This window comes from Topomyia yanbarensis, chromosome 2, assembly GCF_030247195.1.
Source record: "Topomyia yanbarensis strain Yona2022 chromosome 2, ASM3024719v1, whole genome shotgun sequence".
Classification (NCBI taxonomy): Eukaryota; Metazoa; Arthropoda; class Insecta; order Diptera; family Culicidae; genus Topomyia; species Topomyia yanbarensis.
In genome coordinates, this window is record NC_080671.1 from 21975225 (window position 1) to 21986759 (window position 11535).

Here is an 11535-nt window from a genome sequence, read left to right on the forward strand (position 1 = left end):
TTAACCACTGTCCAAGTGCCATTTTGATGTAATGCATCAAACTCTTCTTGAATAGCATGCTTCCATTCTTGCCAATCAGAAACTTTCTTCAATTCCTCAATAGTTTGCGGAATCTCTTCGTTGAAAATCATTGCTGTTTTTGCTGTATAATCGGAATACCAACCCGGTATCTTTCTCTCCCTCTTGCTGCGACGCAATGATTGACCATCATCGACGTCCTCTCTTTCGTCTGTTGGATTTTCATTTGTACTTTCATAGTCAGTTTCGCCAACTGATTTTTCAAGTGAATCTAGATTATCTTGCTCTGTTTCGAGTGTGCATTCTTCATGCTGTTCTTCATCAGAAGGATGTATAGCAGCATCCTTGTCTTCGTTCTGTTCTCCTTGGTTTAAGCGTGTACATCTATTTAAATCTTGACCAGATGATTCTACGAAATCCATGTTTGTGTGGTCAATATCTTGATTGGCTCTGGTAGATTCATTGAATACTACATTTCTGCCAATTTCTATTGAACGCGTATCCTTGTTCCATAATCTAAAACCATTATTTGCGTACCCCACAAATATCAAAGGTTTTGTTTTGAAATCTAATTTCTGACGCCTCTCTTTAGGTATTTGTTTAAATGCTTTACACCCAAAAACTCTTAAATGATTCAAGTTTGGTCGCTTTTTGAACCATTTTTCATACGGAGTTTTGTCCTCTTCTATCCCACTTGTTGGAGATCTATTGATTAGATATGTTGCTGCATATAATGCTTCTCCCCACATATCTTTCGCTAATCCACTTTCGTAAAGCAAAGCTCTGACCTTTTCCATTAAAGATCTGTTCATACGTTCACTTACACCATTTTGCTGCGGTGTGTATGGAACAGTGAACGTCATTCTAACACCATTTCTTTTGCAATGAGCTTGAAATTCGTTACTTGTATATTCCCCTCCATTATCACACCTTAGCATTGAAATACGTCTTTCGAAGAATGCTGTCGCCATTGCTTCGAATTCTTTAAATTTCTCGAAAACCTCCGATTTCTGTTTCATGAGGTAAACCACGAGAAAGTGCGTATAATCATCTATAAAGGTTACAAAGTAACGATAGCCATCATAGGTTTCCTGCTCCATGCTTCCACAAACATCCGAATGTATGAGTTCCAGTGGTCGTTTTGATCTTGGCAGCTGCAAGTGTTTAAATTTGGATGCAGCCTGCTTCCCCGCCATACAACCATCACATACATTTGTTTCACTAATATTTCCAGAAGTTAGATTGATACCCTCAACCATTCCCTTCTTAATTAGTTTCTCCAAACTCGTATCACTGATATGGCCAAGTCTTTTATGCCATGTTTCCAAACTCACCTTCTTTCCGAACAATGCTAAGTTTGTTCCATCTTCCGCCGACTTTTCTTCCCGAAATAGATCAAGGTGGAATAAACCATCAACGAAGATTCCTGAAGCAATTACTTCATCTTCAAATTCAAAGATAACCTCTTCATCCGTAAAAGTAACCCTTTTACCATTTTTGCTAACCCTTCTAACCGAAAGGAGATTTTCTTCAAGACCCGGAGTAAAAAGAACGTTGTACAATTTCAATTCTTTTATTGTATTGTTACCCACAACACTCTTTAATCGCATTTTTCCAAATTTTGTTGCCCGTAAATTCTGGCCCGCTTTCGCTGTCGAAATGGTGATTGGCTTCTCTAATTCTTGGACATCTTCCAGCAGCTTCTCGTCATTAACCATATGGTCGCTTGCTCCTGAGTCAATTACGAATCTGACTCTCCTACCACGATCCGCTTTGGTCATCATTGCAAAGCTCTTTTTAGGCTCCATCTTTTGCTGCTTCTTGAACTTATCTTTCTCCTTCGCGTTAAACTTTTTCATTAGAGGGCATTTATTTTTAAAATGCCCAGTTTCGTTGCAACCGAAGCATCGTGTTACCTCTCTCCTTGGCTTGTATTTTGAAGACAGCGCAACGTTTTTTATTTCTGCTTGCTTCTCTTCCCCAGCTTCAGCATCAATAAACATTCGTTTGATCTCCATGATCGGCTTGGCACACAGTTCTTCATTCGTCAGTACCATCAGAGCGCCTTTGACGTGTCGGTACTTGTCTGGCATGGAGATCAGTAGAGCATGAACTTTTTCCGATGCTGTCATTTTTGAACCCATACGATCTAGCTCGCGAATAATCAGATCGTACTCATCAAAAATCATGGACAATTTGTCGTGATGTCTTTGTTTGATGGTATACAACCGGTCCCGCATATTAACCATAGCGGCTGTACCGCCCTTTTGGTACGTTCTGACCAGAGTATCCATGGCTTCTTTCGCATAGTTGAGCCCAATGAGTTTATTCAAAACATCATTGTTGACCATCATGACAATCTCGTCCAATGCTTCGACGTCGTCATCAAGCCGTTTTCTGAGCTTAGCCTTCCTGGCTGTTTCTAGCTCTTCCGAGGCACCTACTACTGGTTCGTAGAAGTCCTCTTCTTCGGGCGTTCGTAGCAACGTGTGCTGGAGTTTCATCTTTATAAGATGATGTTCCATTCGCCATTTCCAGGCTGGGAACTGCAACTCCGAACCGTCGAATATCGATTCGCGGTTGACGCTACCGAAGTATGCCGTCGTCGGCACGGTGCGCTCGAGAGTTCCCCTCTCGTAGCCACCACCTCTTCTGTCCTCGAGAGTAACCCTCTCGGCAGATCCTCCAGCTTGCTGCTGGGTTGCCATCCTCTCGGCAGATCCTCCAGCTTGCTGCTGGGTCGCCATCCTCTGCTTGCTCCCGAAACGCTGGTGCTCGCTGGATGCCGTTTCTTCCCGAAACGCTGGTCCTCGCCGGATGTCGCTTCTGTCCGAAACGATGGTTCTCGCTGGCCGTTTCTACCCGAAACGCTGGTCCTCGCCGGATGCCGTTTCTGCCCGAAACGCTGGTCGTCGCTGGATGCCGCTGCTACCGGAACGATGGTTCTCGCCGGCCGTTTCTACCCGAAACGTGTATCTTCCAAAACAACTATTTTACAATAGTCCAGGTGGCTAGTTCCAGTTAACTACTGGGCCCATAACCTGTTGATAATACCGTAAGAAAACACGAAGTATTTCTGTAGGTAGGTTTGAGATAACTTTATTTGATTCTTGTTCGTCAAGTTATATAATGCTAACATAGTTCGATATCGATTGATATTTCATGCACTGTTTATCACAGTCCCTTATTGACTGCCATACCCTGTCATACCCTCTGCCTATAGTAAACAACACATCTATGCGCGGCGTCCATATGCAAAAGCTCAAGTTACCCACTTGAAGCTTTTGTCACATGACGTTCTGTCAGATGACATCTCAGAGCTTTTTATAGCACGTTCCATATGACAGTTCTTACTGTCAACTGCCGTCCCGTGAATGGCAAATTGTTTATATACAAAGAATATTTCGTACGTATATCACTGCGAAATATTCTTTTTCAACAAAAACCACTTTGAAAAGGTTTGCAACAAGCGTCGCCCGATGCTCCAAACGAAGAAGTACAAGCGTGTAAAAGAGGTCAAGGAAGAAACTAGTGCTAGTGAAAGTGAAGAATCGGCGAACGATGCATCCTCCGAAGAAACTGAAGACGAATATGAAATCGGCAAAATTGTGGACAACACTCAAAATGGCGGAAATGTACAAGCAGACCTCAGTTTAAAATTTGTTAATACGTGGAAAATGGTAAAGTGTGAGCTAGACACGGGTGCCAATACCAGTCTGATCGGTCGCGAGTGTTTAATGGAGCTCAATGAACAAACAAATCCGATTCTGCTTCCTTCTAAATTTCGCCTACAGAGCTTTGGAGGTCATCCGATAAAAGTACTCGGACAAGTGAAGATTCCTTGTCGTCGTTTGGGTCGAAGATATACGCTGGTATTACAAGTGGTTGAAGGTGACCATCGTCCTCTGCTTTCAGCTAAAGCGTCCAAAGTTCTGGGATTTGTCAAGTTCTGCAAAGCGGTTACCTTCGAACCTGCAAAGTCAGTCAAGTCATCGCGCGCACTGTTGAATATCTATCGAGTAAAAGCGCAAACAATAGTGGAGGCCCACGATGAGATCTTTGTTGGTTACGGAAAACTACCAGGAACAGTCTCTTTGGAAGTGGACCATAGCGTTCCCCCATGTATCCAGCCACCACGCAGAGTGCCTATAGCTATGCGTGAGAAGTTGAAGAAAGAGTTGGAAATACTTGAAAAGGAAGGCCTGATCATCAAAGAGTCTAAACATACGGACTGGGTCAGTAACGTCGTCATTGTTCAACGCGGTAGTCCGGAAGCAACCAGCATAAGAATCTGCTTGGATCCGATACCGCTCAACAAGGCACTTAAACGACCACATCTGCAATTCGTGACGCTCGACGAAATTCTTCCGGAATTAGATAAAGCTAAAGTGTTCTCAACTGTAGATGCCAAGAAAGGATTCTGGCATGTGGTACTAGACGAGCCTAGTAGCAAATTAACAACATTCTGGACACCATTTGGTCGCTACCGGTGGACTCGTTTGCCATTTGGAATCGCTCCTGCTCCAGAAATCTTCCAAATGCGACTCCAGGAAGTCATACAAGGGCTTAAAGGAGTAGAGTGCATCGCAGACGATTTGCTAGTCTACGGAACAGGCGACAGTTTAGAGGAGGCTCTTATCGATCACAATAATTGCCTGGAAATGCTTTTGACCCGTTTAGAAGAACACAACGTTAAGCTAAATAGATCCAAATTAAAACTTTGTCAGACGTCAATTAAATTTTATGGTCACGTTTTAACTAACCAAGGCATAAAACCGGACGAAAGTAAAATCGCTACTACTGAATCTGTACCATGGCAGTGGACGTCTGTAGAAGACGAGGAATTCAATCGAGTAAAGTTACTTGTAGCGGATGTCAGAACTCTTCGATATTACAACGTCAACCAGCCTCTAACGATCGAATGTGACGCAAGTTGTTTCGGACTTGGGGTAGCTGTCTACCAAACAGATGGAGTTATTGGGTATGCATCGAGGACTCTAACACCGACAGAACGGAACTATGCTCAGATTGAAAAGGAGCTATTAGCTATTTTGTTTGCGTGCACTCGATTCGACCAATTAATCGTCGGTAACCCAAAGACTGTGATCAAGACAGACCACAAGCCGCTCATCAGTTTGTTCCAGAAGCCACTACTTTCTGCTCCACGTAGACTACAGCACATGCTGCTCAACCTACAGCGTTACCGATTATCCATCGAGTTTGTTTCCGGCAAGGATAATGTCGTCGCAGATGCTCTGTCTCGTGCACCCCTAGAAACGGAATCGAGTGATGAATTCAAAAAACTTAACATATATAAAGTTTCGAAAGAAGTGGAAGGGCTCCAACTGAGTAAGTATCTGTGCGTTTCGGATAGCCGTTTGGATGAAATAAGGACTGAGACCGGAAAGGACCCGACGATGCAACGGATCATCGGCTTCATACAGCATGGTTGGCCCGCGACAGCCGACCGCGTACCCGACAGCGTAAAGATATACTTTAATTATCGCAACGAGCTAGCTACACAAAATGAAATTGTGTTCCGTGGAGATCGTATAGTCGTACCGCATGTTCTTCGACGTAAACTTGTAGACAGCTGCCACGTCAGCCACAATGGGGTTGAGTCTACATTAAAATTGGCCAGGGCTAATCTCTTTTGGCCAGGTATGTCGATGCAGATCAAGGATATCGTCAGAGAATGTACCACTTGCGCCAAATACGCAGCGTCTCAACCAAATCCGCCAATGATGAGTCACTACATACCAATTTACCCGTTTCAGCTCATCTCGATGGATGTTTTCCAAGCAGAATATCGTGGCATCAAACGTAAGTTTTTGGTAACAGTCGATCACTATTCTGATTTTTTCGAACTAGACATTTTGAAAGATCTGACGCCTGAATCCGTGATCGTCGTCTGCGAACAGAATTTCGCTCGTCATGGTAAACCTCAGAGAGTGATTAGTGACAACGCTACAAATTTTTCCAACGCAAAAATGGCTCGCTTTGCTCGTGATTGGGATTTCGAATGGGTAACATCAGCGCCTCATCACCAACAGGCAAATGGAAAATCCGAGGCAGCTGTAAAGATTGCAAAGCGGTTGATTAAAAAAACGGAAGAAACTAACACTAATTTGTGGTTTGCTCTACTACATTGGAGAAACATACCCAACAAGATTGGTTCCAGTCCTGCAGCCCGTTTGTTTTCTCGCTCCACACGTTGCGGTGTGCCAACATCTGTAAGCAATTTACTTCCTCGAGTTGTTAAAAACGTACCTGAAGCCATAGAACGGAATCGTAAGTGTTTCAAACGTAATTATGATAATAAAACGCGTATGTTACCGGAACTCCAGATTGGTTCTCCTGTTTATGCTCAGCTACAACCAGAAACTACGAAGCAATGGAGTGCTGGAACGATTACAGATCGTTTGAGCGAGCGATCTTACCTGGTCAACGTTGACGGTGTAGCCTATCGTCGCAGTTTAGTACACTTGAAGCCACGTAAAGAACCGAACACGACACACTACCGTTATTCGCTCGATTCAACAAATTTCATTCCTTTGACGAACACAACGCAACCAACTGTTGGGCTTGGAGATGAAAATTTGAATGACTGTCAAGCAAGAAACTTGAATTCGCCAGAGTTTGCTACGATTGAAACGCCGCCAGTAGCATCACCTTCAATGGCGCGTAATCGCGCATCGCCTGCTTCTACTACGCGCGTTCGCCCGATAAAGGAGAAAGAGACATTAACACCTATCGAGACTACAAATGAGAGACCAAAACGATCGCTTCACGTTCCTGCTAGGTTTAAGGATTTTGAAATGAACTTCGATTAGATCTTAATTTTAAAAGTGGAGAGGATGTTATGGTATTCAGTTACACCCTGTTATAGTATTCAGTTACACCCTGTGTTTGCACCTCCCCACCTATCGGCTCTGTCGTGTCTCACGATAAAGACTGTACTTTTAGTAAGCCATTCTCTCTCTGTACGCCGCTCAGTGAACATCATAAAATAAATATAATTTTAAAAGTGAGTGAGTTGAATCATTATTAGAGAACAGAAAACACTATATTCATCACGTTTTTGTGTCATTCGTTTGTAATTACGAACCATTGGCTAAAAAAATAATAAAATCTTAATTTGATAAATAAACAATTTCATAGCAAAAACATGATTAGAAAAGCCGTTGGATTTACCCCCTATTTAGAGGTCAGATTTTCCCCAGATTCCCCATTTTTCTTTACGCTATTAAAAATATTCAAAAAATTTAACCAAATTCACCTATGCCTTTGTAGGACTTTAATCAAAGAATACAATCACTAACACACTTTAGCAATAAGAAATATTCTGTAGCCAATTATGCACAAAAATCAAATCAAAAGTGTTCGATGTAGACTAATAAAATGCTGCCATGCCATCATTATGACTACTTTCGATGCTCTACACAACAACACTGACATTAGTTTGCGTAGTGGAGGGTTAAGGGTTTTAGCGTGAAAAAATAAACACTTTTTTGTGTCATACTCAGTTGCATAGTACTTTTCTGCGAATTTTTTAAGAACTTTGCGTGAGGCAGGTCTAACAAATGATTCAAATTTTTCTATAGTATAGCACAGTTGTTGTTGTTTATTAACGACAATTTACACCGGAGGGGTGCATTCGTGTCGGAGTGTATCATTTTAATAACATGCTTTAATTTTTCTATGCAAAACTATTGACAAACGACTCGGTGACGAAATTTTTTGTAGAACGTCTCTGAAAAACATATTAGCGACTGTTACCTGCCATTCAAAAATTACTTAACCGATTTCTTTCACTCTTTGCATACAGATTCTTGAGCTTGTGCGACCAGCCCTGGCTGCTACTCCGTTATTGATCGGGACTAGCTGAAGTTGCACAGGGAATCAGTAAATAATTATGCTTGGGATTAGCGAAACATCTTTCAATGTGCAACTCCTGGTAATCCTAAAGTGTTTCTGATCAATACCGGCGCCGGCCAGGCCCGAACGTAGATCGCGGAAGGAAAGGGAAGGAATTGTTAGTCCGATACTTGCTTTTGCTAGAGGCCGTATATACTATTGCGCACTCCACAAGTATCACGGGAGGAGGATATTTTTGTTAGTGGAGTATAGAAGTTGGATATACTTCTTTACCGACGCCAGAGAGGTGATTCCACTACCTGGACTAGATATCGATCCACCAATTTCATGGACCGGGGACCAACGGCTTTACTTCCCTTCCGAAGCAAGACGTGACCACAGATTTTTTCACCTCAGAAAAATCCCAACGACCTCGGCTGGCATTGAACCCAGGCCAACTGGAATGAGTGGCGGTCACGCTTACCACTCAACCACCGGCGCCGTCTCTTTCACTTTTTGCATACGCATTCTATGTGAAAAATACAGACGTGAGTTTTCGAGATAAATTTTCAATTAAGAAGGTTTTTACTCATTTAAAAATTCTATTTTTCACGAGAAATTCCGCCTTCTCATGAGTAAACCACCCTTAATCGAAAAATTATCTCAAGAACTCAACGTAGGTGTTAAGTATTTTTTAATACTAAAATAAAGCATTATACCTCATTGAGTTTTTAAGCAGGTATTGAAAAATATCTGCTCAATACCTCAATGAGGTATAATAATCAATTATTACCAAGTTTTGGAATACCAGCAAATATTATACTCGGGTTATTGACCAGTTATTTTCTCCTGGTCGGGTTTGGGTAACCAACCTGACTCGGACCCTTAATGCTAGTTTACAGAAGGGAAAATTGGTCACGAAATTTATGTCGGTTTTGATCAGAGAAAATGTTCCATCGAGATCTCTCCAAACTGTCAAGCTACTCTGCTGCTTCTAAAAAATACCAACAGTATCAAAATAGCACCGTATCTTTAATCAAATAAAACACCACTTTTGCCGTCGTAAATAATTTATGTTAAAATGTTTCCCAGCCGGATTTGCGTGTGGGAAGTGACGTTTTACACGGTTGAGTTTACATAGTTTATTTTTGGGGAGACTCATTTCCCGCCAAGGGAATATTCCGGGTACCATTTAAAATACACATGGGCCGAAATCCTTTACAATTTTGGACAGTTTTCATATATTTGTCTCCTCTAATTTCCTAAAAATTCGGTTTGTTTGACGAAGACAAGTACATTCTTTGCATGTTTTTTCAAGTCTCAACACTATTAGCACAGACTAACAGACATAACACTATGAGGGAATTCCTTCAAAAAACATTGATCCGACAATTTTCCCAGAACACTAGCTCCACCTTTTATTCACAGTCCCAATCACTCATTTACTGGTGGGTTACCCCTCAGGTTTGGGAACAATTTTTCACTAGTGGTCTATCCCCCATATGCTTGTTCATATGTCAGTGGCGCCATAATTTCAAATGTGGCCACAGTCCCAACTACAAATATATTTAAAATGACCGTTAAAGCGGGCGAAGCTTTGTTTTTGAGTGTTATGTCTGTTAGTCTGTGCTATTAGTTCATCTCAAATTACTTAAAATTTATTGAAATTCACAGTTCGAATTGGAATCGATAATCCAAGGGAGGTTCATTTAGGTATTTTCGAATCAGGCTGCCGTATTCAATGACGTGTTCGTGTATTTTTCGTGTATTGAAATGTAATATGGGTATCAATAAATCAATTTAGATTTCTTGCAATTAAGGGTATTTGGTACACTGAAATGAAGCAATGTATTTGAAAATGTATTAAGTGTTTCATGAAGGTTTTCAGAGATTCAAAACAAAATATTTTCTTTTCCGGCGAATGTGAAATACGGCGACACATTTTTTAGATGAACAGCTTATAGAACCATTTTCCAAACAAGAATTTATTTGAAAAACGTATTATTAGAAAACAGGCGGCAATATTTCTTCACTCTAAAACATTGAAAATGCTTGAAAAATCAAGAAATGGTCCTTCAGATAAAAAATAGCCCTATATAATATGCGGAGATAAAGAATCGCAAGAACGCAAACAATAATTGTACTCTTCTCAATAAAGAAAACGGTAAAAGAGAGCAAGTGAAGTTTTTTGAAAATCTGCAACATTTGAAATTACGAAAGAGAATTAAAAAGACATGCAAAATATCGAATAATCAACGGCACAAAACAAAACCAAAATATAAAATTGACTGGCAGCAGATTCCGTTGAAATATTGCTTCCCCAAAGGATGTCTGGAACTTCTTAAGTTCAATAATCAAAGAATCGGAAAAGCAGCTGGATTGAACAACATAAACATGGAGTTGTTGAAGTACGCCTCAGAAAACACAATAAAATTACTTATTCAAATCATCAAGAGAATATGGAAGGAAAACGAAATCCCACTCAAGTGGAAAAAAACGCTACTTGTTTCAATACGAAAAGTTACGCAAGATATACGCCTCGTGGATTATGAACGAATTAACTGCAAATACGGCTCCCATAGGATCTCACCAAGCTGCATTTCTGCAAGAAAGGTTTACAATGGATCACGCTTTTGTTACAAAACGATGCTTGGAGAAAAGATGGAATGTCAGTGACGATTCAATACTCATGGCTCTTGATTTCAGCAAATCATTTGATATCGCATCTCTTTAAAAGATCCCCGAGATACTTAGAAAAAAAACCGTGTTTCCTCATTTGACTGCAAGGGTGGTGAAGTGTATAAGAGAAGACAACTTCCAGACTTTGTGGGATGGTCAAAAACCTCGTTTGATCTAATTATGGAAGACGCGTTGCAAGCAGCACAAGACGAAATCGACGATTCCTTTGTCGTCCACCAACAAATTAAATTTTTAATAATTTTAGTGTATGCAGATGAAATACTAATCATTGCACAAAGTAGAGACCAATTAGACAAGATAATCTCGACACAAACAATGCGCCTGGTATAAATCAATCTCAGTCTCAATAAAAAAACAAAATTTTGATTCAAACACCTTTGGGAACACCATCAACTCAAATTTGATTAGGGAACATAACATACAATGCGTCTATTGAAATCATATACTAGGGAATTATCATTATCTCGACTCTATGTCGACCAAAGACTATGCGAGGATGCAGTAAAAAAGCGGTGAAGGCATCAATGGTGGCGATAAATTTCGCTAGGAGAAACAAACCGTCAATTGAAGTAGAGGAACATATTCAACGACTATAACTAAGCGAATATGAGCCCTCATGGAGTACATAATGAGAACGGATGACTTTCATATCTTGAAATTAGCTGATAAATATAAAAAACGAGCTAGACTGGTGCATACGTAGCTGGATCCCATTAATTAGAACATGGATCGGTGTGATGACCTGAGCTCTAGAGACAGATCACTTGTGATGCATTTTTAAAAATCAACGAAATTAAATGTACTTCTTTTCATCAAAATAGAAATTCGTAATGCATTTTGCGTGAAATGTATTTTGCGTTGCGTGTAAGATGTCAATATCCTACAAAAAACAGCCATACATTCAACAAAATATCGATCGGATCAGCGTAGGACGATTGTTAAACAATCTTTTCTGCGAGG

General features: G+C 40.8%; 1 protein-coding gene across 1 annotated transcript; it reads left to right on the top strand.

Annotated features, from left to right (window-relative positions):
• The first annotated feature begins 3497 nt into the window (after positions 1-3497).
• LOC131679350 (uncharacterized protein K02A2.6-like) lies at positions 3498-4791 on the top strand. Its single transcript, XM_058960064.1, has 2 exons — positions 3498-4709; positions 4786-4791. Exons 1-2 carry the CDS (start codon positions 3498-3500, stop codon positions 4789-4791), a joined length of 1218 nt encoding a protein of 405 aa, XP_058816047.1.
• The last annotated feature ends 6744 nt before the right edge of the window (positions 4792-11535 follow it).